Source organism: Zonotrichia leucophrys, chromosome 8 (genome assembly GCF_028769735.1).
Source record: "Zonotrichia leucophrys gambelii isolate GWCS_2022_RI chromosome 8, RI_Zleu_2.0, whole genome shotgun sequence".
Lineage (NCBI taxonomy): Eukaryota > Metazoa > Chordata > Aves > Passeriformes > Passerellidae > Zonotrichia > Zonotrichia leucophrys.
In genome coordinates this window covers 7,348,838-7,376,005 of record NC_088178.1, presented here as the reverse complement: position 1 = coordinate 7,376,005, position 27,168 = coordinate 7,348,838, and the positions used below count along the sequence as shown (strand labels likewise).

Genomic DNA, 27,168 nt, shown 5'->3' with positions numbered 1-27,168 from the left:
TTGTGCTGCCTGTGTAGTGTGTTTTACATACTGAACTAAATATGTAGGATGGGAGCAGCTTGCAAAGCTCCTCCCTAGTTGCAGACTCATCCCTGGTACAGTGTGTGTAGTATGCAGAGGGAGGGCACAGATCCTTCTTCCAATGACTTGCCTGCAGACCCGAGTGTTCACTTTTTCCATGCTTCCAGGTATATGACAGGAAACTCCAGAGATGTTCTGGTTTTAAAATTACAGGTGTTTATTGTCTCCAGAATAAGTTCCTTTAACAAGAAATGTGATATTTAGGTTAATGGGGCAGTAGGGTTTTCTGGACTTGTGTGATAGCCCCCTTAGCGCCTTTGGAGTAAAGCTCTGGGATTCCAGGCTCTGTCTTTCAAAGTTACTGTATCTTCTGACTGATCAGGAGAAACTTTGATATACAGCTCCCAGTGCTGAAGAAAATGTGTCTGCTTTTATTGGTGGGATTTTAAAAGTCCCTGTGAATTTGAATTGTGAGTTGGGGCAGGGTGAGGCTGTGTGGTGTCTTCTAAGTTCTTGGGGTTGGCACTGATGTCTCAAGGAAGCAATTGCTTTCCTGGTCCGTAGCTTCCTGAACTTGCTTCCCCTTTGGGATCTCCTGGCAGGGCTGTAAATGCAGGTTGCACCACCTTCTTGTGGGTGTTCCCAGCTTCTGGCAGGTCTGTATAAAAGCTTTTTTAAGGATGGGGGAACATGGCAAGTCTCTTTCCAAGCACAGGATTTAGGAACGGATGTATCCGTAACAGGAATTAGCAACTTCTTAACAAGTTCCTTTTTAAGAGAACAACACAAAAGGTAAGAGAAAATATAAAGCTTTTAATACAAGTAGCAATAACATTTAAAGTTCATTTTCAGATGCAGGGATTAACATGCAGACTACATAATGGCAACAGTTGAATTCTTAATTTCTCTCCACAACTTCAAGCTTTTCTGAGATCACTTCTCTGGGTGTTCAGTGTTGGGCTGTTGAACAAACGCCGATGGGAAGATGCCAGTCCTCCCCTTGCACTTGCCTTCAAACCAGTCTTCATTCACTGGAAGGGAAAATTGACACAGTTCTTATGACCCTAGAAATGTACAGGAGCATAATGTGCTGCAGACAGACCTGAGATCACTATTTTATGATGTTTCTGCTGATAAAACTTGGAGCTGTGCAGACCCAGCAGGGAGTGGAATGTGGAGGGAAGAGAGTAAAGTAGTAAGGTAAGAAGGAATATCACATGGGGGTGGGAAATGGGATCAAAATAGAGACCAGGGGGCTTGAAAAATGCCTTGAGTTGAAACAAAGTGTTGGAGAATGAGGAAATTATCTGATACTTGGTCTGTCCTCTTCAGGATACATCTGAAGTGTTTTGTCAGCTATTTCTCATGTTCACATAAAAAACCCTAAAACAACCCCCCCAGAACCCCTTACCCTGGACTGAGTAAAGCCAGGGAGCTCTGCAGTTTTGCTGTGAGGGAACCAAATGAGGCAAGAACCAGCTTTGTGCTGGGAAATATTTAGCTCAGCAATGAAGGAGAATGTAGGATTTTGGGGTGGAGGGGGTCATCAGTATTGCATAGTGCAGAATCTAACCTGTAAAAGGTTAGATGGGGGACTGATTGTGTACTGCTGCCAAAGCCTGCCAGCCACCAGAAATCAGTGACATAACTACAGATAGCTAAATATAAGAGGTTTTTGCCTTTAAAACTTATTCCTGATGTCTTGATTTCACTCAGAGGCTCAAATGAGATGGGGAGTGTGCCCTGTGTATCGAATTCTTCATTGATCTTCCTGAGATTTAGTCTGCATTTAAGCCTCAATTCCCATAGAAACACTAAGGGCTAATATTGAGTGACTTATGAAAGATTGTACTCTTAACAAGAAAAGTAGATGAAAAAAGGTTCCAGGTGGAAGGAATGGGAGTGAGAGCCTGCTGCCATTGTGGGGATGGAAGCTAAAATGAGATATCTCCTTGAAAGAATCCACGTGATCAATAACCTTAATCACAGTCCCAGTGTAGCTCCTGTCTTAGATGTTTGGGAGGGCTGTGGTGGAAACGGGAGTGATGAAAATCTGTTGGAAGAAGTGTGTATAACAGGGATGTGTGGATGGGAACCCCAGTGCAGAGCTGGAGGGGCTCTGCTGCTGCCACACCACCCTCCCTCTCACCAGAGCTGAGGGTCCCTCCCCTCTCCTGTCCCAGGAGGAGCACAATTACCTTTGGATAAAACAAGGATCGTGTCTCCTGCCTGAAACTCCAGGTCTTCAGGTTGGGTGGCTTCATAACTGTACTGAGCTACAACGTGCTTGGGTCCCGTCTCCCCAGGCGTTGCCTCCTGCAGTGACTCCTCTGCTTTGCTGTCTGGTACAAACCCCTTTCCCTGGGCAAGAAACAAGCTGGTGAGGAAACAACCTCTTGGTTTTCTTTCTCTGTAGTAAGAGGCATGAGCTCTGCTTCTCCTCTCTCTTTGCTCCTCTGCCTTTCATGAGGTTGCTGACTTCTGTTGAAAGCCACAAACCCATTCTTGTGGCAAGGAGAAGAAAGGCAGGAGGGAAGAGAAGGTGGCTGCCCCCTGTGGCTGTCACTGACCTCTGTGCCATTGCACCAGACTGTCAGGCAGTTGTCCTTGCTCTGGCTCCAGGCTGCCTCCACGTTCTCTGCACTCAGAGTCACCAGCTCCTGGCCCTCCACAGGCTTGTACCTGGTGCAGGGGATGCAGGTGAGGAGTGCTGGAGCCCAGCCCTGGCTCACTGGGGCTGGCAGTGCCTCACCTCAGCTCCGTGTGCTCGGGCTGCAGCTCCAGCTTCCTGCAAACCAGCTCCAGGAGCTCCTTGTAGGAGTGGCCTCGATCGACTCTCAGGGCCACTGTGAATTTGTAGTGCACCTTGAGGACAGTTGGTTCAGCCTCCTGCAGGCAGGAAATGGGATGTCACCCTGTGTGGCTTGGCAAGCACAGGGCTGTGGAAACTGTGGTTGCCTTAGTTAGATTGTGCCTCCCCAGCCATGCTTGGACATTGGTTGGCAGACCCACGCTCGTCTCAGGAGAGAGCTCAGTAATAGATTGGGGACTTGGCACCAAATTGTGGCTTTGGGGTGATCAAATTACAGCTGTGCCCAACCTCCAAGCCCCTCTTTTTTTTTTTTTTTAGTTGGAATTGCTGTATTTTCCCAGTGACTTTCTGATGTGCTGACCATACCCAGCAGCATGTGCATTCCAGTCAAGCTCTCTCCTATTTCTTCCTTCTTAAGTGCCTCAGGTTGACTAAGATGAGAGTCATCCAGTGGCCCCCTGACCTGGGGCCAGGATGAGAACTCCCAAAAAGCATCCCTAAGTCTCCTGGTAAAAGCAGGTTTGTACGAGAGCAGGACCTCGGGGTCTGCACTCACAGGACGTTACCTTTGCTGTGTCTCTTGGCTGCACCACGGTAGCAGGAACGCGGTCTGGGGAGGAGGAAAAAGGTGGTTCAGGAGGGATGGGATAAATGTTGTATAAACACACAGCCAGACCTCCTGCAGCCCATCATGATCTCCAGCAACACCAACCAGTCCTGGAGCCAGCAGCGATCCCTTGAATGGATATGGCATCTGCCACAGATGTTCTGTAAGATCTAGATACAACCACTGAGCAGAGGTTTTGGCTCTGTGCCTTCCCTCTTGCAGAGAAGTATGAGGGGTGGGATTCTTTCATGGATGGATCCAAAAAATATCAACACAGAGCTGCTGGTTTTATTGTCTTTGCTCCTCTGATCTCCCTAGGTCCATCCTGAAAACCTTCAATGGGGCTGTAAAGCTAAACTCAGGCCTCCAGGCAAGGTGACTTCATATATATTTGTGGAAGGCTCTTCATGAGGATCTGATTTACATTTTGGTAGTGCTTTGGCACAACTGTGCTCATTCCAGGAAGAGCCCAAGCTGCACTGTTGAACATGGTCCCACTGATAGACCTGAGATGGCTTTTGGTGCCATAAAGATGATCATTGGGGTTTTTGTGTGTGTGAGGTGTTTGTCCTTAATTCCATGAACCGCAGCCTTCTTCTGTGTCAGCTCTACCCATGGACTCTCTACAAGGCTGCTCTGTTGGGGACAGGAGCTTGGGATGTGGAACACTGGGTACCACCAGCCAGCATTCCCCCTCACACAGCTCCTTTAAGCCTAGCTCAGCTCAAGCAGCACTGAAACTATCTTGGATGCCCTGCTTGAAGGAGAAGCCTATAAGGAATCCTTTACTCCAAGCTGGTCCTTGCCCCATTCCTGTCTCCAGGCCCTTTTCCTCATTACTCCCTGTGCTAATTAAAGCACAGAGGGACTTGCTTTCCTCAGGGACTCCACAGACACTATTTTACTCCATTCTCAGCACTGCAGTTGTTATCTCTGCCTCCTGTTGTAATGTCTCCCATTCCTTGACTGCAAAGGGGCCAGGAATGAGATGGAGATGAGCCCTACGCTGCTCCCAAAGGGTGAGGATGTGCCATCTCAGCCTGCTGAGGGTGAGGATGTCACCCTGTGCCCCCATGCCCTCAGCTGCCCTCACTGACCTGGCGCCAGCCGCCGCGGCCTCTCCGGCACACTGTGGGTGGGTGACTCGGGGATCTCGGCTTCCACAGGGGCTTCCTCCTGGGCCATGGGAAGAGACAGTGCTGTCAGTGCCACCCTCACTGAGGGGCTGGGGGGCTGCTGCCTTGTGCAGCTCCCCTCCAACCTGCTTTTCCCCAAGTCTGTTTGGGGTATTGAACAGGGGAGGGGTCACTTAGCTATATCCATTATCTCCCCAGCATTGCCCACGACCGCTAGGATGCCACCAGCACAGATTTTGCAGGTCTCTGAGCTCATGATAGCCATGGGCCAGAAGAACCAACGCCATCATCATGAGGAGGAGGGAGTCACATATATGGATCCCACTGGGAGGCAGGTGTTGGGTGAATATTTCAAGATCTGCCCTCCCCAGGACACCATTTCCTCCTGGGCCGCCTCACCTGGATATGCAGCTTATTGTGGAGCTCCACAGGCTCGAGGAAGTTGCAGGGGACAATCCCTTTCTGCAGGGGGAGGAGAGATGAGTAGTGATTGCTTGGCAAGAAGGCAGCCCACTGCTGGAGGACACAACTGGATGTGTCCTCACCCTCCCCTGCATCCAGGAGGGTTCCTGAGGCCTGAAGTTTAGTTCAGCAGAATCTCAGCCATAATCTGCTGTCTGCTCCTCCTAGCCAGCACACTCCTGGTATACCTTTCCATTGAACATCACTGTAGCCCAATTGTCCTTCTCTTTCTTCAGTACAAAGACAATGTTTCCTGGCAGGACCTGCAGCTCCTCCTCGGTCTCGGGAATGAACTCGTACATGACACGGTGTGGCTGCCCTGTGAGGGCCCTGGGGGTGGGAGCAGTGCATAGGTCAGGATGTTGGTGATGCTGTGTGAGTGCAGGATGGGGTTGTGCCTGGCTGCATGGGTTATCCGTCTTTCATTCAACTTACCTGAGGATTTCTGGGGTCTTGGGCCTGGGTGGAGGACCAGAGGCCTGCCAACAGGAAGACAAGAAGGAAAATACCAGTAAGTCAGAGGATTTTGTTTGCTTTGAAGAAATGTCCTGCAGGCTTTTACATGCCCTCACCCCAACACTGTTCCTTCCTCCACATGCAGGTGCCTTAAGTGCCATGAGGAGTATCACTGGCTTTGTTCCTTCTAAGGAACAGTTTCCACACTATTCAACATACAGTTGGCTTTCAGAGGCATGATCCTCTTTTCACTCCTGATTTTAGTTTCAGTTCACAGAGGATTGAAATTGTCAATGCTGTCTGCATTGAGAAGGCTGTCATTTATCTTGTGACTGTGCTTTGTTTCCCCATATCCACACAAAAACCTTCTGGAAAAACTCTTGCCACATTTGGGAATGGGAAGATGCCATTACATCATCTGGAAAATGGCATGGGAAATGCTAAGGAGTTGTGGAAAGGCAGGAGGGTGCAAAGTGAGGATAAAACTGCTATTTTTAGGCAGAGGATCCCTAATGATTCCTTTGGGGAGGGTCAGAGACAGCTCCCTGCAGAGAGCCATCACCCCACCCACTGCTTCCCCATGCAGGGAACCAGCCTAACCTCAGCCCCAGCTGTGGGGGGGTTTGGGATGAGCTTCCTGATGGTGGAGGGAGCAGTGGATCCATGGAAGCAGTGCCTGCCTCCTCCCCACGGTGGTGGCACAGAGTTCAGGGTGGCAAGGGTGCTCCCCAGAGTGGGTGACAGCCCCCATGTCACTCTGCCCTGAGCATGCTGTTCACTGACAGATCTTACCTGTGGCTGCAGGGGAGCAAATCCTGAAAAATCATCCTTGTCCACCACAGAGGCCACCACCTAGGGCCAGAGACAAAGAGTGACTTGGTGCCCCTAGACCCCTCTCAGACCTCTGATGTCCACCCTCCTCCTTTGCTGCTGGCCAAGCCAGGCTGCTCAGGGTGCTTTAAGCTCTGGAGAGGCTATGATTTTAGGCTAAGCATCTTGGACTGAGTGCCTCAGGTACCAAAGCTTCCCTCTCAGCTGGGGTAAGTTTTCTGCTCTTAGCCTGGCTGTTTCTGTGGTTTGAGGTGTTAAAACCTTAAAATTTCCCATTCTGTTTTAATCACAAATGTTGAATGGAGCCAGTACCCAGCTCAAGCCCATACCTCCTACAGGTGACCTTAAATGTAATTTAGAAAGTTGAAACATGTTTTTGTGCATGTTTCTGGCACTAAAGGAGCTGCCTGGCTCTCAGCTGTCTGATTCCCCAGTGCCTGGTTCCTTTTTTGGACAAGTGCTGCCTCCCAGGGCCTGAATCCAGAGGTGGTATCCCAGTGAGTGGATTTTGCACACTCACAGAAGAAAAGCTTGCTTCCTTATCTGAGCTGAAAAGCCCTTTTCAAACAGAGAGGTGGAAGAGCTGAAGGTTGGTTGTGGGTGTCAGATGTTAAATAGCTCCTTTCCCCCACCCCTGAAAATGCCTTGGCTTGAGCTAAAGCTCCAGTGGAGCACCATTGCAGCTCATTGCTGACTATCCCTCATGTCTCACTAAGGAGACAAACTAGAAATAGGCCATGCTCAGCAGGAACATACTTCTAGCTCTGGTATTGCAGTCTCCCTGTTTCCCACGAGATCCCTGTGTGCCATCCCTCTCTCCATGTCTGGGGGATCCCCGAGGCAGAGACCAGCTCCCTGTCTCTGGCTGCCTCCCAGGCAGCAGACAGCAGCCCAGAGGGATGATGAGAAGGTAGTCAACAGCTCTTCTCAGCCCACAGGCTTGGCCTGAATAAATAGTACAGATCTTTCTTACCATTGCCTTTCCCAGGTAGTCCTTCTTCTCCAGCTGAGCCACTTGCTTCTCATTTGGCCTGAACAGCTTCCCTGCAGGAATGGCCACCAGCTCACAGAGCTTCTGCTTCTGTGGCACAGACAAGTCATGGAGACTTTGGAGGTGAGAGCAGGGAGTGATGAATGTCCCTTCTGCCCTGGGCTTGGGGACTGCTCCAGACCCCCACCATGACAGCCCAATTCCAGCCCAGGTGTGGTCCATGGAATCCCATCTTCCCATCCCTGCCTCCCCAGTGACCCAAAGCTCATCCCACAGACTCGTGTCCCACTGCAATAACTATTCCCACGGCATTTTAATCCTGCTAAAAGCTGGATGTGCTGTCAGCGGGATTTCCCTCCCTCTCCCTGTGGGACCTGCTCCTCCATACCAGGATGGCTTCCATTGCCCTGTCTATCTTGTTGTGCTGGGGCTCACTCTTCATGCTCATGGCCAGGGTCAGGTGCTCCTCAGCCTTCTCCCAGTTCTCTGTTGTGGCATACACCAGTGCAATGTTGTAGAGAATCTGCTGGAGGGATGGAAGCAAGGGAAAGAGCTCTTGGAGCAGCCAGAGCTGCCAGGAAAGGAAAGGACAGTGGGGCAGTGGCACTGCATCCGCTTGCTTGGTTTTTGCAAGGTACAAAAGAGGCTGGCTGTGTCCTCTTTAGATTTCTCATGCTGGAGAAGGCTGGAGAGCAGAGTTTTGGGGTCCAGCTGGTGGCCAGGTGTGTCTCACCTCGCAGGCAAAGAGCCGGTAGTGCAGCCCCAGGATCTTGTAGTCGATGAGTTGGTTCCCTCGCAGCTGGGCCAGCGCCTCTTTGAAATCCTCCATGGCCTTTCCATGGCTGGGGAGCACAGGATGAAGGTGTCACCAGCTCGCAGTGGCAACCTGCCTGCCTCTAAGCCTGTACTCAGACTTGGTGAGTTCTCTCTATCCTTGTAGTGTTTCAGACACCCCAGGGAAGGAGAGAGGTTTTGAGGCTCATGTTAATCCCAGGACTGCAGTGCTGAAGAGTAGGAGCCTGTTTAACCTCAGAGGCTTTCAGTCTGGGCTCTGGGGCATCAACCTGCCTGGGGCCATCCTCAAATGAAGGCTGGCATCTCTGTAAGTGGCAAGAATGAAACTTGAAACCCTTCCACTCACTTCTGGCTCCGGTAAGACACGGTCCCCCGCTGGAAGTAAGCCACAGCCAGGTGCTTGTCACAGCCGATGCTCCGGGTGAACGCCTGCAGAGGTAGGAGTGGGGCAAAGGGGGAGGTAAAAAGGGGACACCTTAAAAAAGCTGAGAGCGTAGAGCGGTTTTACCTATACTGGTTTAGCTGAGCTGCCCAAGCTGGGCTCTGTGGGCAGTGTCTCCCTGCAGCACTGGGCAGTGGGTGGGGGGGAGCCTGGACCAGGCTCCTGGGGTTTTTGAGCTGGAGCCATGCCAGCATGGTCACCTCCTGGAGAGAGGGAGAGTGAGCAGTGAGCCTGTACCACTGCTGCTGCCTCACCTCTGATTCACTGGCAGAACAGGTTCGGCAGCCTAGGGCTGTCCCCTTCCTCACAGCTTTAAAAGGCCCCCAATCCATCCCTTAGAGTGTGATGCTATTAATTCCTTCCAGCCCCACCACGCCCTGGGCAAGTCCCAGAGGGGAGGATGAGCGGCCCTAGGGGCTGTATCTTACCTCCTCCGCCTCGGCCAGCTTCCCCAGGACAAGCTGGATGCAGCCGATGTTGAAGCAGATTTTGGCAGGGGGGTTCTGGACGGCCGAGAAGGCGTCCAGGGCAGCGCTCCACTCCTTCCTGTCCGCAGCGCACACCCCTTCTTGCCACAGCCGGATCGTCTCCACCAGGGACATGGCGTGGTGGCAGAGGGATCCCCGTGTCGTCTCACCCTGTCGCTGTCCTTCCTTGTGGCGCAGCTCGGCCTCTCTGGCTCCCTTCTGCCTGCACTTCTGCCTTGCCCGGCCGTGTCACTAACCCGGCAGGAAGTGGCCCCGCTCGCATCAGCCCCGGCGTGGGGAAGTGGGGCCGAGGCTGCGTGTGACACAGCGGTGGCCATGGGCTGCATCCCTGCTCCTCTCGGGCAGCCGCTCCTCGCCTGCTCGGGTTTTGATCTTCCCATTTTTACATTAGGAGCCATGGATTTTGTCAGCTGGGTAGTTCATCAGGTCAAATTTCAGGCTGCAAAATCCCAGGATGAGCGCTGGGCTGCGGGCGCCTCGGTGCCCTGCAAAGCGCAGCCTCATCATTGCCAAGCGGCTCTTGCCGACAATTCCTGGCAGGCACAGCCCTGGGGCTCCCCTGTCTGCCTGAGTGAGGAGGTGAAGTAGAGCCCAAGGCACCGCCTGGGAAATCCTCGGTTCTTCCCGACCCCACCGTGTTGTCCCTGTGTGGAGTTCCCTGCTAAGGGCCCATGGAGCTGCCCATGGATGAGGTTCCTGGGGCAGTGGCTGTGCTGCACCATGTCCCCAGGGCTCAGCCCATCATCTCTTCTGTCCAGGTGTTTTAGTGCCAAGGAAGCATAACTGGCTCTGGAGCACTGCTGGGAGCACAGGGCCAAGTGATGAGCACGGGGCATGTGGTGGTAGCAGGATTCTGACCTGCTGCTGACTCACAGGTTTGGAGCACATGGTTTTTAGGCATTTTTGTAAGTACTTTGCCTCTGCCCCATCTACCAGCAATGTGATGTATATTTTGTAAGAGCTTAAAATATGTCAGCAAGACTCAGCCCTTGTGCCTTTACCAAAACTTCTCTAGCAAATTACATAACTCCAGCAGTGGGAGGGAGGCTGGGGAGGTGACTTGTGAGTACTGCTGATGGAGAAACCTGTGCCCCAGAGCAGCAAAGACTGGGGTTTTAATCCAAAGTAGGAGCAAACAGAACTCTGAGCCTGGGGCTCTCTGGTTCTCCAGCTGCATGTGTGCCCTCAGCATCCCCCCTGCCTCCTATGGGCTTCCCACAGGAGCATGGAAGACTCTCTGATCTCCAGGGAAGCAGAGGGAGATGCAACAAGCTGAAGTGATGCCCAGGTAAAAGGGCAGGAATAACAACATGGTGAGTGTAAAAACATCCCTCTAGGTGCCTTTTCTGATTCCTGTGAGGGATGGGAGGCACCATGGAGCAGCAAATGGTTCACCTTATTGGAGGCTTAATTTCCTGCTCATTTAATGATGGGAATTGGTGCACTGCTCAGTCAGGTTTATCCCAAAAGCAGTACAAGGGGAGCTGGAGGAGGATGAGAGATCATCCCCATTGTAATGCTGACAGCAGCTGGGTATTTGTAACTTAACAGTGAGATTTCAGAGCTGTGATAAACACAGCCCTTGCAGCAAGAGTGAGTCTCTTGTTCCCCTTTCTCTGCCCAAAGCTGACTCAGTAGGTGAACTCATTTCTTCTACGATAACGTCCAACAGGAAGTGAGTAACAGAGATGGTGACATTTCCTGTGGAAGACTCCTGGAATCCAGCAAACCCAGTTCACCAATATGAAATGTCCAAAATCCAGCTGGGGTGCAGTGCACAGGTTTTGACTTTGTACAGCTACAATATGTACAAGTTTATAATTTCTGAAGAGTCAACAAAGACTGATTCAGGCACAAAGAGCCCCCCATTATGCACGAGGGAAGATTTTTTTCTGAGTTTTATTGGGCAGGAGAAGTGGAGGAGCATGTCCAGCTCATTCCCAGGAAGGCAAGTTGGAGCTCTCTGCTCAGGACTTGGGGGTTTTGGCTCTTTTCCCAAATGGAGGCAGACACTTGAGGTGGATGTGAGGACAGCAGCAGGTCTCGACTAGCACAAAAGCAGGAGGTGATGAGAAGGTGCCACTGCCACATGCTCTGGCTAGAGCTGAAGGCAGCAGAGCTCTGTAAGCCCTGTCACCCTTCCCAGTCTGACCTGCATGAGGCTCTCCATTGAAGGCATCTGAACCCCTGCCATGGTGTCCGTACCATCCACCAATGCAAGCAAGGCACGATTTGGAGGAAAAGTTTTTAAGACTAGATTTACTTTTTCCCCTCCTGTCACTCATTACCAGCAGAGCTGCCCCTGCAAATCCTGCCCTATCCCCATATCAATGCGTGTTTTAGCACATCCCTGAACAGAAACATGGATGTACATGTTCTGTAAATGTTCTCAAGTCCATCACAGCCTCACACAAGGGGATCTGCAGAACCTTAAGACCACTCCATTTATTCACTTCATTTATCTAATGCCATCTAGAGGCAGCTGATCTGCTTTGGCATCAATTGCTTTGGAAAATACTTTCCACTTCTCTGGGATTACAGCTTATTTGTTTAAATGAGGTTCATCGATGTCTGAACCCAGATCTGGGCAAGCAGAGAGAACCAGAGGAGCCAATCACAGTCCCTGGCAGAGCTGTAAGGACAGAACCCTCACTGCACAACCAGAATATCTGTACAGATCTATGGGTGAAACCTGGATGCCTTCTGTAGCAAGACTGGGTCTCCCACCTGCTATCTCAGTGCCTCCTGTGGATGTGCCTGTGTTCTTCTGGAGGCAGTGAGCAAACAGAAGCATCCTAAGAAGAGAATTTGGGAGGCACTGAATGGTTTAGGGGCAGCTGTGCTGGTTCCTGTCTCCACTGAAGGCATGTCAGACACAGTGAGTAAATATTCAGTGATGATTTATTGTCTGGTCTTTATTATTATTACAAAAACAAAGCAGATATCAAAAAACACAAGGTCCCCAACAGTTTTACACAACTGAACTGTAGTAAAATAGTGAAATTAAAACACATATATTTCAGTCCTGGCCCTAAACCTTCTACGGTGATCCGTGGTCTGGGATGCCCTGGGCTTTCCTAATTCTTTAAAATTCTCTTTGTTTGGGAACCTGACTGGCCCAGTAGCTAACATGATGAGGCACAATGCAACAGGAATGTGAACTGTTTGGTATCCTTACAGACCCTACACACCCAGAAAACGAAATAGGGGAGGCTCTGCAAGGATGGTGTCGATACCAGGATATGTTTCTCACACTACCCCAAGCAGCCATTTAGTTGTGCTTGACAAAACCAAATCACTTTCCAATTGCTGAAAGATGATTTGCTGTGTAAAAGCTGCTTTTTCTTCTTCTCCTCAGGAGCTTTGCTCCCTAAAATAAGAAGAGTTCACTGGGCTGGGCTCCAGTGTAAATGGACCATTAACCTTTTTTCCAAACTGCATGATGGACAACTCCATCCCACTGTGACCTTCCCACTGTGGACCCAGCATCAGACTGATGGCAAGGAACCTGAGCAGGTTAAGGAAAATACTCAGCTCTCTGGAATGATAATTGGGGTTGGAAAAGAGCTTTTTTTCTCTCCTGTTCACAGATGTAGGGTCAGAGGTTGACCAAAGGCAATATGGTCCAGTTACCTGTGTTAATAATAGCTGCCCCACTTCTCAAATACAAGATTTTAGCTCAAAACGCTGCTTGGCTAGCAAAAAATTAAGACATTGCCCTGTGTCCCTCAGCACTTGCTCAGAGAATCAGGTCCAAATCTGCCACAATTACACACAAATGCAAATCACTCTAAACACCAAATTGTTTACATCACTGAATATGTCACTGAAAGGCTGGCGAGTACCAAAGATTCCTGTTAGAAGTAAAATTGCACCTTCATAATTTTCCAGGATTGAACTGCAGAAGAGATCACGACGCATCATTGGTGGGGTATGACAGAAGCAGCAGGGCGAAGGCAAAGCTGGGGGGCAGAGCTGCCCGGGGGCGGCCGTGCCAGGGGGTCAGGGCTGGTGCTCCCTGCTGGAGTCACAGCAACGCTCCCTGCTGCAGTCACACCGTCTTCCTGGCAGTCAGAACACGCACGATGGACCCAACGCCGCCAGCAGCCAGCGCCTGGGAAAGCAAACGGGCAGTGAACAGCAGGCCAGGGCAGCTGCAGCCTGGAGCTCCCTTCGGGACTCAAACAGGCTGACAAGAGCAATGCAGAGAGACTTTGAACATGGCCTGGAGTGACAGAACAAGGGGGAAAGGCTTCAAACTGACAGGGAGTAAGGGTAGGTATCAGGAAGAAATCCTTCCCTGTGAGGGTGGGGAGGCCCTGGTACAGATTTGCCAGAGAAGCTGGCTGCCCTATCTCTGGAAATGTCCAAAGCCAGGTTGGACGGGGCTTGGAGCAACCTGGGCTAGTGGAAGGTGTCCCTGTCTGTGGAGTGAGATAAACTTCAAGGTCCCTTCCAACCAAAACCATCCTGGGAGTCTATGAAATTACTTGCATCACATTTATATTGCACGTGAGTATCAGCCTGCCCTCCATGAAACACCAGCAGCTAGGGTGCCAGAGTATGATATCACACTCAATTTCAAGAAAGCTTTTTAACTTTAATTAAGCTTTCATTTCCCTGCATAACCAAGCTGCAAATTTTGCTTCCCTCCAGGAAAGAAATTCTCCTTGAATCACTGGATGAAACTACTTTGTTTGCCTCAGTCTAAGAGAAACCCAAATTTTGACTGTTGGGTGTTTACCCAAGGAAGCAGCAGTGGGCTGGAGGTATAACTCAGCTGTGAGCTCCACATTCACAGCCTGAATCTGGCACTTGAGTCCCACCAGCTGGGAGGGGGTTCTTGCCAGGCTCAGGGCAGGAGCTGTCCCCATGCACCCACCTTCTCGTGCCACTGCAGCAGCACAGCACTGCTGTTGTCAGAGGGGCTCTCAAAGCCCTTGTAGATGTACTTCATGAGCAGGTCCACCCCGTTCTTGTCCAGCGACTGCACCGCCTTCTCGATGTCGTTGGCTTTGAAGGAGATGAGCACCTTCAGCACGATGCTCTCAGCACGGTCCTGTCAACAGGCACACACACAGCCATCCTGCTGTGAGGCACAGCCAAACACTGCTCCTCTCTCAGGCAAACTGAATTAGAGCATTTTCATCTTTAACACCTCTGAAGAGGACCGTGTGTCAAGAGCTTGTCATAGCAAGGCACAACAGACACATCCTCCCAAGGATAAACAAGGTAAGAGTTGAACACATTTGCCCTGCTTTAGTTTTTCTGCCTCTGTAGTGCTTGCAATTCTGCACCCCTTAATTGTAGCTAAATTGTAAATGCTCATGTGGAAGCTCAAGATCAAGTTCCAAAATAATTATAACAATCAAATGCTTGTCTGGACCCCTTCCCACCAGAGCCTTTTCCATACCTCACAACCACTAATGTGATGCAGGGAAATGCCACTGGCAGCCTGGAGGAGGTGACTGCTGGAAGCCACGTGCTTTCCAAGCAGTCCCAGTGGACGCAGACTGGCCATTAATATTAAGAATGAATAAATTTTGATCTGGATGTCATCAGCAAGGAGCAGCTCCTCCTGTTCATCCATCACTAACTGAGGCAGCATGAGAAAAGAATGCCTCAGGGTTGCTGGACTTTTGAATAATTCCATCAGAGAAAGACATCAGGCACCTTCCCCCTACAGAAACTATGGATGTCAGTTTTTCTGCCCAATTTATTATCCCATAATCACTTGGCTTAGCAGGACTTCTCACGTGACTGTAAGTAAAATTATATAAGTTTTAAGATAACAAAAAATTAAGAGAGGTATTGATGTTCAGTCATTCTACCCTCTTCAATTCCACCACCAAATGCATTCTTAAATCCTTCAATAGAGGCTAATGGAACCAAGTCATTAATGTGAGGACAAAGCTGTACAGCTCTATTTGTAACAGCTGGTTCTCAGAGCTCTGTAACACCCTGCAGGAAAGGGCTGGGACTGCAGGAACAGCTCTGCCAGGAACTATGTCCCTGGGCCTCTCCTCGGGCAGGCAGGAGTGACTGCAGGCACTCACCAGCTGGGCAGTGCCATATCTTATCAGCCTGTTCCTCCCACCAGTGCAATCATGAGCTATTCAGGATCCATGCTGGGGACAGGCAGAAATGCACGTACCCAGCAGACTCCCACACTGTCACAGGGGGAGGGCTCGCTTCTCCTGAGGTTTTAACAGCTTCATTTTGATTGGATGTGACAAAAAACAATTCTTCCTTTTTTGTAGGCTCACTGCTGGTGGTTTCATTAGTCAGAGGTGAGAACTGCAAGCCTGGCTCCCTGAGCACAACGCAATTTCATCTGTGAGCTGCCATGTCTGGTCTGAGTCAGACACAGGCACCTGGTGACACCTGGGCACACAAAGCACGACCAGCACTGGTAGGAGAACCACCAAGGTAACGGTACATGCACAGTACTGTACCTGAGCTACAGTATTTTGAACAAGATTAAAACACTTGTGGTCATGGATGTCTCAACATCAGAGGATACCCTAAATTCTGCTCCTGTGACCTCCTCAAGGTACAACTAGTGGCACAGAAGTAACAGAGACAGGAGAGGATTTTTAGGGAGTAACCCATGAGCAAACAGTTGCTATTTTACCTTCACTGCCTGGTTCTTTGTGTTGATGGGAGGGTTCTTCAGAGCTGCCTGCAGTGCAGCCATCATGTTCCCTGTGCCAGATGGTTAAGGACCAGACACCAAGTACATGGACATCAAGTACCAGGACAGCTATATCTGTTGCTGGTTTCTGCATGACTGAAAACACTCTGAAGCAGGGATTGCCTCACCAGCTAGGAAGACATTACAGCCTAAGACAGCAATTTTCAGGCCGCTTGAGCAGGAGCAGCATCAACAAGCAGCTGTATAGTTCCAGGACTGTTGAATACTTCCTAGGCCTTTCCCTGAATGAGCGTCAAAATGAAAGAAACCACTACCCATCACTTCTGCAATCTGCAGCCCTCGAGAACAGGCCTCAGCTTGTCACATCCAGCCCCAGCAGCCCAGAGCAAAGTGACCAAGGGCCAGCAGGGCAAGGCAGCCCTGGTAGCAGGCATGGGGAGCTCTTTCGGGCACAGGAACCCCCTGTCTGCATCCCCCGGGACACCTCCCTGAGCGCTGCCCTGGGGCACTGCGGCTGCTGCGGGCAGGGGAGGAAGGTGGGCCGCCTTCCACGGCCAGCCCCTCCTCCTTCAGCCTCTTGCCTCTGCCATCCCCTTCTCCATTCAGCCTCTTCCTGCTGCCAGCTCCTTCCCCCTTCAGCTTCTTGCCTCTGCCAGCCCCTTCTCCCTTCAGCCTCTTCTCTCTGCCAGCCCCTTCCCCCTTCAGCCTCTGCCCTCTGTCAGCCCCTTCTCCATTCAGCCCCTTCCCCCTTCGGCCTCTTCCCCTTCCCTCTGCCAGCCATTCAGCCTCTTCCTGCTGTCAGCCTCTTCCTGCTGCCAGCTCCTTCCCCCTTCAGCATCTTCCTGCTGCCAGCTCCTTCCCCCTCAGCGTCTTCCTGCTGTCAGCCCTTTCCCCGTTCAGCGTCCTCCCTTGTCCTGCCAGTCCCTCTCCCCTTCAGCCCCTTCCCCTTCAGCCCGTCCCAGCGCTTCCCGCCCGCCGCGGTGCCGCTCACGGATGTTCCCCTATAAGGCCGCCCCGGCAGCGGCCGCGCCCGCTCCGCCCCCGCCGCTGCCCTCAGGATATTGTCGCAGGCACGAGTCCACCTCGCCCTCATCAGGCCCCGCTTGCCCGTCGCCCCCGTCCTCCTCATCCACGAACTTGTTCTCGTCGTACTCGTCCACGTCCACCCGGCGGAACCGCGCCGAGGACACCGTGTGCTTCGCCATGGCCGCGCCCGCCCCGCGCAGCCGCCGCCGGCCCGGCCCGCCCCGCCCCAGCGGCGCCGGCGCAGCGGCAGCGCTGTCAGCGAACGGAGCCTGAAGGGCTGGAGGGAGCTCGGAGCCCAGCCCAGCCCACCCTGCCCGGCCAGGGACACCTCCCACAGAACCAGGCTGCTCTAGCCGCCCTCCGGCCTGGCCTCGGACGCTGCCAGAGATGGGGCGGCCACAGCTTCTCTGGGAAACCTGTGCCAGGCCCTCACTCTCGGGGAACAACTGCTTCCCAGCAGCCAGTCTAAACTTAGTATCTTTCAGTTTGAAGTTTCACAGATACACCGAATGTTCTGAGTTGGAAAAGACCCACAAGCATCATTGAATCCAATTCTTAAGTAAACGGCCCATACCCGAATTGAAGTCGGGTATTCCCATCAGCTCCTTCAGGCACTGCAAGGCCCCAGTGGGGTCACCCCAAAGGTGCTCCAGGTGAACAATCCCAGCTCTCCCATCCTTCTCTCCCAGCAGAGCTGCTCCATCCCTCTGCCCATCCTGGTGCCTCCCTGGGCTCTCTCCAGCAGCCCCAGCTCCTCCCTGTGCTGGGGCAGCTCTGCAGGTGGGGTCTCACCATGCTCAGGGGCACAGGGGCACGATCCCCATCCCTCCCCTGCTGCCCAAGCTGGGGCTCAGCCCAGGACAGGGGTTCAGGGCTGGGGCAGCTCCAGCTCTCACCCCCAGCACCCCCAAACCCTTCTCCCAGGGCTGCTCCAGCTGCTGCTCCCAGCCTGGACTGACCCCAGGGGCTGTCTTGACCCAGGTGCAGCACCAGCCCTTGGCCTTGTTGAATTCCATGAGGTTCCCACGAGGCTCTTCCCGAGCTTGTCTGGGTCCCTGTGTCCCCCCAGGACAGTGCCAGGCTGGGCAGGACCCGTGTGCCTCCAGGTGAGCTCAGAGCGGCCCTGCCCAGACTGCTCAGGGAGCTCCTACTCCAACAGCACCTAGTGACCTTGCAGGTTAAAAAACAGCCACAGCTTGACTGTTATTTGTTTTTAAGTTACACTTGGCCTGTGTAGATAATAATTATCCTATTATTAATTAGGAAATGACACAGCTTTGTGAGGTTCCTATTAATAGAAAAGAGCAGCCCTGGAAAAAAAATAGACACACACACATATATATACACATGTATTACACCCACCACCATCCCCCTTATTATGAGGAAAAACAGCAGGTGGGGAAATTTATTCCTGTATCAGCCTTACCTGCAGGACCACCCACCTCCTTGGCAGAGGAGGAATTTAGGATATGTCACATGTTCCACCAAAGTTGCCTCAGCTTGGGAAGCTGCAGTCCAGCCGTAGCTGTGGCTGTAGCTTGGGGACTGCTGGCATATTTCTGCTGGAAATTGGCTTAAGGGCAACAAAGTAATTGCAGGAGGTAAATGGACTGTCAGGGAGTCACAGAATGGTTTGGGTTGGAAGGGACCTTAAAGGTCATGTAGTTCCAGCTGCCTGCCATGGGCAGGGAGTGCTGAGGCTCAGGGTTTACTGCTCTGGCTCTTAATTTAGAGGATTAAAACCAAAGTATGTTCATAATCCATTATTTGAGACCCACAGTTATTCCATGGGTTAAATTTGGCAGGAGGGGACTTTATTGGTGGTGTTTTTTGCCATCTGTGATCTCAGTTCCACACCAAAAGTGGATGAATCTGTGCCATCCTCAGAGTAGATGTGTGCCATAGGGAAACACTTCAGAATGAGCACTTCCACTGAATTATTCCTTTGAAATTTTTAAATTCCTTACTATATTTCTGGGTGGGGTATAGCTGTTCCCTCTGAGAGGGCAGAAATGCACCTGGGGAAAGCCCTCCTTGGCTTGGAGACATCAGAGGAAGCAGACTGCCTTCCATGGCTGGGAAAGGCTGGCTGAGAGAGGAAAGAGCCTTTAAATTCTGCTGTCCAGCTCATGTCCCCTGCTTTCCTTGGGGAAAGGCTGTCCTAAGAGATGCTTTAATTCCTGCTAGGTTAATTTGATGTAGGTTTTGTGTACCTGCTGGCAGAGCTGGGTGATGAGGGGCTGCCCCTGTGATGCCACACACAAAGTGTGTTATACATAAATAAACAGTCTCTTCAAGAAGCTACTGAAATTTGTAGCAGCATATGGAAACTTGGTTGATGATACAGAAAACAATACTCTTGGAGCTTGGGGGCATTATTCACAAATCAGCCATTTTGCTGAAAAAATGAGCAAAAATTTCTCTTTTACCCTTGAGAGGATAAACTGCACAATAGAAACAGCCACACTTTTCAGGATTGTTACAGGTGATTCCGTGATTCAATATGGCAAAAAACCCATGCAAACACCATCAAAAAAAGAACTTTAAAAGGTATAATTATCATGTCAGCAGGTCCAGCTCAGGGTAGTAGCAAATATTTATCTGATTTCCTTCAGTGGCTTTTTAACTTTCCACTTTAGGGCTGTTGCAATCTCTCTTTGCAAATTCTGTGGTGCAGAAGAAGGTTCCTCCCTTGTCTGGGCAGTTCAGTGCAAAAGGGTCTTTCCTAGCTAAGATGGTGACAGCAGGCAGGTTCTTTAGATGTTTCCAGGTGCCAGTTTCTGGGAGACAGGAACACAAACAGAATTTGCCTTTGTGGGGCCAGGCATCTGTGGGAGTTGAGCTGCTGTTCTGTGCCTGTCAATATTTTTTTTTCATTTATCAAGTTATACTATTGCCTTTTTTTATTTTTTGCCACAACACTGTTATAGGTGAAAACTGGGTGTTCTAAGGAACATCCAACTGAGTTTCTTTCCAAATGATTTGTGTGATTATCTGTCTGATGTGCTAGCTGGACAGAAAACTCCTGTTGTACTTCTGCACCAAGGTTTTCCTTTTCTTAGGAAGTTTGTGTCCCCTTCCCTGAGGCTGTAATTCCAGGAAGCAGTGGGCCATTCTGTGAGTAAGCTCAATGGTGATTTGTACCAGGGTGCCAGACGAGGGCAAACACAAATTTTGTGTGGATGAACAGCTTTTGGCTCAAGCAGGAAATTATTGGTGTTTTCTGCTCTCATTGCCCCTCATCATTCCTGGATCCAGTTTAATTCTGTTGCTGCTCCACTGTAAAACATTGCCATCTGCATATTTTACCACAGTTCATTCTGTATTCCACCCTGTTTTGCCCTCTGTCAGTATTTAATTTTTTCCTCAAATTAATAATTTTGTTAATTTGCTTTGCTTTCCACTCCTGACTCTATACTAACTTCTGTACATTGTCCTCATATATTTTTGCATATGTACGTGCTGTAGTTCCTTCCTGATCCAGACCATTGTGCTGTTCTCATTCAGATTTCTCCTAAAGATTGGTTTTCTGACATCAGGAATGTTCCATTTGTCATTTCTGGAGTTTCTGTACATTTTGGATGGCCAGCTGTGCTCTGTTCCGTGCAGTGCAGTGTCACCCTGTGCCTGGGGAAATAGCAAATGCCTCTGCTCCCTGGCATAAGGGAGGGCAGCTCTGGAAAACGAGTGTATTTCTTTGGAGAGGGGTGTCAGGAAAGGTGTTACCCCCGCGCCAGCTCTCCTGGAGGCTGCCAGTGCTAGAGACGATTGGAAAAGCTGCGAATGTGGGATTGCGTTCCGGTTCCTGTCCCTGCTGGTGTTCCTGCAGAGTTGGGATGGCCACACGATGGCAATGTCGCACCTCGGGGATGTTTGGTGTTTTCTGCCGGATGGAACCGATTGCTTCTCCAGCTCCGTTTAAGTGTCTCTAGATGTTTTCAACCAGAGGCACTGGAAATTTTACATCTCGCCCTGAAACTTGCCTCTTTTTCTTTGCTTGGTGCTTTGCCCTGATCAAAACCCGTCAAAATTTCAATCTCCTCAGTCAACAGTATCACATCCTTACAGGATGGGAGTCAAATCCCAAACTACCCCAATGGATGGATTAATTGGAAGAGTTTTCCCACAACCAAAGTGCATTTCAGGGTGTGCAGTACCAGCCTTTGGCTCGTTTGCCAATGCTGTCCCTCTCCATGAGCCACCATTCTGATACAGGAGATAGTGTCTGATGCATCCCTAGGAACTCAAAATGACTGTTAACAAATCCTTGTTTATCTATCTCTCTATCTCCATCTGTCTCTCCAAATATACTTAAAATTATAATTCTATCTCTGCCCCTCCCAACTATATTTGGAAGGGACTGGGATATAATACAACCTTAAGAAATTATTTAACTTTTTGCTGAAATGCCTGTCTGGGGCAGAGGGCAGGAGGTGCTCATTAGTACCCCATGACAAGGTACAAATGTTCACAGGAGGAACTGGAGAGGAATGCTTTATCCAGTGAAAACCACAGGCAAAACAGTCTCTAAGGACTCTGTCTGGAAGTGAGCCAGGGTCCAAGCCATATGGTCTGCACCTAGGGAAAAATACCCTAATGATCAGGGCTGGGATTTTCTTTTTCTTTATCCAAATGTTAGATAAACTCTGGTATCTCTTCAGGCTAAAAAGCATGCAGAAATTCTGATCCATCCCAACGTGGCCAGTTTGGACCTGATTTTACTGATGTCAGTGTGTGGTTTTGAAGATGTCTTTTGGAAGCAAAATTGTGTGCATTGATTAGACAGAAGCTGATGTGTGATTAGATGGAATCAGGATGTTTTATTCCCCAAACTAAATCATGATCTGCTTCCACAGGCTGGCAGAAGTCTTGCTGTGTGTATGGGGGGAAAGGGAGGTGCACTCTGGAGCTTCCCCCAGACGCTGCACTCAGGACAAGGATGGTTCCTCTCTTTTGTGCCTCTGAAATGTGAGTGTTGAAATTCTGCTGCATTTCTTAGTACAGCCTGGTGCAAAATAATCTCTGCTGGAAGCATTTTACACGTTTTCATTCAGGAGGGAGTTTATCTGAGTTCAAAGTCCAGAGCAGTCACATGGCCCCGTAATGAGCTGGAGACTTGATGTTCCTGTGCAGCCCTAAGGTTTAAAAAATAAGAAATAAAGGGTATGAGGGAAGAAGCAAGATCTGTCCACAGCTGCTCAAAACCATATGCAGACCATTTGAACCACACTGCCTGCTCTCCAGCTCATTGAACACAGGAGGATATGGGATATCTCATGCCACAGGAGCGCTGCTCCTGGCTCTGGAGCCCTGGAGCTCTGCACTCTGCCAAGGGGCCATAAAGATTAGCCAGGTTTAGGTCCTGAGCTGGGAATGCTTCCTGCTTGAGCTCCTGTGAAAGTCAGACAAAACCATTCCAGTGAATTTACCTCATGTGGCTTGTTCAGCCTCAAAGTGATTGGAATTATCACCTCACTTCCAGAGATTTTTCCACGGCTTCATTATCTTGATTGTTTCCCTTTCTATATGCCTAAGAAGAAGTGCTTTTCCATTTTCTGTCTATTAAGAGTAGAATCAAAACCTGCAGAGCACCAAGCACTCTGTAAGGGAAATGACAAATAAGGACATGCCATAGACAGGGTAACCAAGTTAAATTTTAGGACAGCAAAAATCATAAGGGAAAATTACAGAAATAACCCTGGATTTTGATTATTAAAAGAAAAAATAATCCCATTCTATTGAGTGTGGCCACACCAGAGATTACAGGCGGAGAAATTCTTACATATTAATTATAAAATGTTATCAGGATGTTTTGTTTGTCAAACAATTGGACAGATTTCCTCTTGCCCTTAGAAAGAGCCAGGGAACTTGCCAAGAGCCTGTGTTTACAGATTGAAAATATGGAGGAAGAAAATGAAAGTTTAGAGATGGAAGGAGACGAGACCTTTCCTATATTGCACATAACATAGATTTCACACATACACACACACACACACACACACACGCACATATGTAACATATATATAAAATATTCTGCTTCATCTTCTTTCTCTTTAAAATGCAGATGATTCTTGGGACTCAAAGAGATATATTTTATTCTTACAAAATACCAGTTCAGAAAATAATTTAAGATTTGGGGTCAAATAATTAGTGTGCACACAGATTTGCTTCCATGCTGATCAGTGGAGTTTGGATGGTTTCCAGAAGCACAGAACCAGGGAAAGTTTTGCCAATTACTGGCTGAAGTGCTATGAGACAGACAGTAAGGGTAATTTTAATTTTGGTGTGAACTATGAGCCTTGTGCATGTAGAATATTGCACCAATTTTCACATTTCACATTTCACATTCTGGTCACATTTCCACCTGTCTCCTTTCAGGCTCTTCTCTAGGAATGAGGAGAGCTGTGCTGGCAGAAAACCCACTGGAGCTGTGACTGTGTTCACAGAGTAAACCAGGCAAATCCTGATTACCAGGCAGTAATTACACCACCATCTCCTCCTTCCAGAGCAGCTGCCTGGTGATTCCTATCAAACTGAAAAATGCTGGCTCTATGTCAAGAAAAAAGAGAAGGCAGAGTTTGGTGTACTTTGGGAACACCCAGAGTTTCTGGGGATGCTGTGAGTCTGGGCATCCTACACAACTCATATTTCTCTATCTGGATACCCCATTTTCTTTCACTGTGCAGGGTCACTATGCAGGGATGGGTGTTGGCTAAATAACATGATTTAAGATCTGCTATTTTCTAATAGAATAAGACTTTTCATAGTGTAGGAAAATCTGCTTTCAATTGCCATTGTTGTGCATTGCTTTAGTCAATGAAAATAAAGTGTGCTTGGGAAGCTGCCTGGAAGCCATGTGATTTCAGGGTATTGCTATTTCCCTTTTTAAGAGGAAGGAAAGCCAACTTTTTTCTTTTATGTCATGGTTGAATACAGTGATGTATCCAGTATGGAGGAGAGGAATTCACTCCAACTCCTGTGATATGTGTAGGGCAGCTCTGTGTGCCCATTTTCAGGCATTTGGAGACTCCCAGACCCACCTGAGTTATGCAGCACCTGTGGTGGCAAGTCCTGCCCAGGAGCTGAGGGTCTGGCAGCCCCTGTTCTATGGCTGCTCCTCATTTACACCAATATGGAATTTTGGTTTGAGCTGCTTCTGCCAGCTTTGCTCTGAATGGAGTCAGACTGCACAGGTGAAGGCAAGATGTATTTCTTTCTTTCTTTCCCAAGTGTAGTACTTGCTGTGTGTTTGATTTAATGAATGTTTTTCTTCAGACAGTTTATTATATTTGGATGCTTTGGGATTTCCATTTTGCCCGCTGCTTATGTACCAAAAACCAGGCCAATGCTTTGCAGGTATTTCTCTGCTGCCCACGTTCCCCTTTCCAATTGACTTTTAAGTGATTATATCCCATTCCTGCATCCCTTCCATCCCTGGCAATGTCCAAGGCCAGGTTGGATGGGGCCTGGAACAACCTGGGATAGGGGATGATGTCCCTGCGGGGGTGGAATGAGATCATCTTTAATGTCCCTTCCAACACATTTCACGATTCCATTAAAGAACCTCTGTTTGCTGAGCAACAGTGTTCTCTTGCCCCATTCTACATGACCTTTTGCATATTAACAAAGATATTGAATCACAAAAACATTGCTCTAACGTATGTATATATATAATTTTTTTTTTTAAGTTGGCCTGTGTAGATAACAATTATCCTATTATGAATTAGGAAATGACACAGCTTTGTGAGGTTCCTATTAATAGAAAAGAGCAGCCCTGGAAAAAAAAAAGACACACACACACAGACACACACATATATATATACACATGTATTACACCCACCACCATCCCCCTTATTATGAGGAAAAACAGCAGGTGGGGAAATTTATTCCTGTATCAGCCTTACCTGCAGGACCACCCACCTCCTTGGCAGGGGAGGAATTTAGGATATGTCACATGTTCCACCAGAGTTGCCTCAGCTTGGGAAGCTGCAGTCCAGCCGTAGCTGTGGCTGTAGCTTGGGGACTGCTGGCATATTTCTGCTGGAAATTGGCTTAAGGGCAACAAAGTAATTGCAGGAGGTAAATGGACTGTCAGGGAGTCACAGAATGGTTTGGGTTGGAAGGGACCTTAAAGGTCATGTAGTTCCAGCTGCCTGCCATGGGCAGGGAGTGCTGAGGCTCATGGTTTACTGCTCTGGTTTATGGCTGAAAGATGGAGGATTAAAACCAAAGTATGTTCATAATCTATTATTTGAGAGCCATAATGGCCTTTTTGAGCTATCATTTTGTAGGTCCTCTCTCAGCTGTAAGGGGGCACCTTTATTTGCAGTGAAAACACGACAAACTGCAAAAATTCCCTTTTGGTCTTCATGAACCATTTTTGAAGATACCCTTTTCCCCACTTTGCACTGTTGCTGGCCTGAATACCTACTTCAAAGGAGACTGTAAAACAATTCCTCAAATAATTGAGCAGGAAAAGGCAAAACAGTGACTCAGATAAGATACTTTTCTAGCAACACATTAAGCACAATAATGTCCTGAGAAGGGATTCCATAGTCCCTGCTGTCTCCCTCCCCTGGAGAATAATTAAGTTTTGCTGTGGATTCTCCTTTTTTAGCGTACCTGTTTAATATCTGTGTTTGATCTGGGTGGTGTATTCTGTTCTTGTAGGAGCACAGAGACCAGCAGAGATTAGAGAGGGCAGGTTAGCACAGGCAGAGGATTTGCTGCCATAGGATTGTTCTGGGAGAGGGCTGCTCCTGGAACTAGTCATAACATGGACGTGATACACTTATTTTCTTAAGACTTTTGATTAAACATGTAGGAACAAGTTCATTAATGCCCTCTATGTTACATGCAGGGCATTCCTTTAATGTATTTTTATGTTAATCAACATTTAATGCGCTGCATGTTCCTTTGGATTGTTTTTTTCCATCCTTCTTGTCTAAATACTATTAGAGGAACTGCTTTTCTGCTCCCTCAACTGCAGCCTGAACCAGAGGAATCTGTCATTTGTCCACAGAGTAGGCTGAGAGCTGGCAACAAGGTTACAGGGAAGGAAATCCATGGTGATTAAAGAAAGGGAGGTGGGAGAGGAGGAAGGGGACCCATCCTGTTATGGAGATGCAATCTTGAGAGTGTTGTGGTGACACAGCCTCAGGAAAAGGCCAGACCTTCAATTTGGAGTTAAACTGCCTTGGAGGGGCAACACTGTTCCCTTCTCCCCCCTCACTAAACCTTCAGTAGCCAGGCTGTTGCAAAGGTTAGTTAGTGTTATCTAGATCTGATTTGGGATGAGAGGCAAAAGGTCACCTTTTCTTAAAAGGAAGAAATTAGTGAAGATGAGAAAGAGAGGAAAATGCAAGGCTGGAGTGTTATTCAGTATCACTGTCATAAAAACCTAAATATATACCCCCTGTCTGAACCCAATTATCAGCCTTGCCTGACTTCCCTGGAGATTTAACTCTTGGGTCTCTTCCAGAACTCAGCTATGATCTCAGATGCTTTGGATTTTGGTATTGAATCGTAAGGAAATTAGCAAGTAATATATGGATTTTCAAATTAAAGCTTGGGGAGTGGTCTGCTTGAGAATAGCAGGATTTAATGGCTGTAATCCTTGGATTAAACTTTGGCTTTCCATGCACTTGTAAAGAGACATTATGTTTCTCAGGAAAAAAAGTGATGTCCATCAAAACAATCTTGAAGGCTTGGAGATGTGGCCATAGCTGCATTGTTAGAATTGCTTGTGGAAAGGGATTTGCAGTAAGTCTCTTGGTGTTCAGATTAAACTGGACAATATCCTTACGTGTCTGCATGGCAGCTGTTGGGATTGCAGCCACAGAATTATCCACAACCATCCCTTGGCTTTTCCAGGCCTCTGGTGGCTCAAGATGTTACTGAGTCCTGTGATGTTGTGAGTGCTGGAAATAACATCTTAACAGAGTTCCTTGTGCACTTCTTTGTCAGTGATTCTCTGCTGGTTTCAGCCTCTCTTTTTGTAAGGCTTTGTTCTGAGGCTGCCAGGCCTGAATGGAGAGTAGGAAATCACTCCAGCTGCTTTCCTCGTGCTAGCATTCTGTGCTGAACAGGAATTGCTGAGCAAAGAACATCATTTCCCCAGAGAGGTTTGCTGGGGTAGCACAAAGGCAGTCTGGTGCTTGTTTTTTTTTAATTAGAAGTTCCTGCCAAATACTGTCATCAAGGGTTGAGGGAGGAAGGGAGAGAGGGAAAGAAATGCATGAAATCTGGAGTCCCCTTGGAAGTGCAAGAATCCTGCCTGGGAGAGTAAGAGCAGTGCTTTCTCTACACAACTCTTGCTTCTTCATTTATAACATCTTATCCAGAAAAGAGGGCTGGGAGTTTTTTTCCTTTTTTTTTTCTTCCCTCTTCCGTGGATCTTGGTTCTGACTGTTATTTCTCCAACAGAATTGGAGGGATTATGCAACT

General features: G+C 49.0%; 2 protein-coding genes across 3 annotated transcripts; both read right to left on the bottom strand.

Annotated features, from left to right (window-relative positions):
- Positions 1 to 814: 814 nt before the first annotated feature.
- NCF2 (neutrophil cytosolic factor 2) lies at positions 815 to 9,259 on the bottom strand. 2 transcript variants are annotated; one of them, XM_064719715.1, is made up of 15 exons: positions 8,982 to 9,259; positions 8,458 to 8,540; positions 8,050 to 8,158; positions 7,705 to 7,839; positions 7,299 to 7,406; positions 6,287 to 6,346; positions 5,474 to 5,517; positions 5,227 to 5,368; positions 4,976 to 5,038; positions 4,538 to 4,616; positions 3,400 to 3,443; positions 2,774 to 2,910; positions 2,592 to 2,703; positions 2,220 to 2,382; positions 815 to 1,052 (listed from the first exon to the last, which is right to left on the bottom strand). In XM_064719715.1, the coding sequence occupies exons 1-15, from the start codon at positions 9,153 to 9,155 to the stop codon at positions 955 to 957; spliced, it is 1,551 nt and encodes a 516-aa protein (XP_064575785.1). In that variant the 5' UTR covers positions 9,156 to 9,259; the 3' UTR covers positions 815 to 954. The 2 variants fall into 2 exon arrangements, with proteins under 2 accessions (XP_064575785.1, XP_064575784.1); XM_064719714.1 differs by having other exon boundaries at positions 901 to 1,052; positions 7,705 to 7,842; positions 8,982 to 9,249.
- A 2,665-nt stretch (positions 9,260 to 11,924) lies between these two features.
- Positions 11,925 to 16,939, bottom strand: ARPC5 (actin related protein 2/3 complex subunit 5). Its single transcript, XM_064720217.1, has 4 exons — positions 16,759 to 16,939; positions 15,676 to 15,748; positions 13,924 to 14,100; positions 11,925 to 13,155 (listed from the first exon to the last, which is right to left on the bottom strand). The coding sequence occupies exons 1-4, from the start codon at positions 16,899 to 16,901 to the stop codon at positions 13,093 to 13,095; spliced, it is 456 nt and encodes a 151-aa protein (XP_064576287.1). The 5' UTR covers positions 16,902 to 16,939; the 3' UTR covers positions 11,925 to 13,092.
- Positions 16,940 to 27,168: the final 10,229 nt, after the last annotated feature.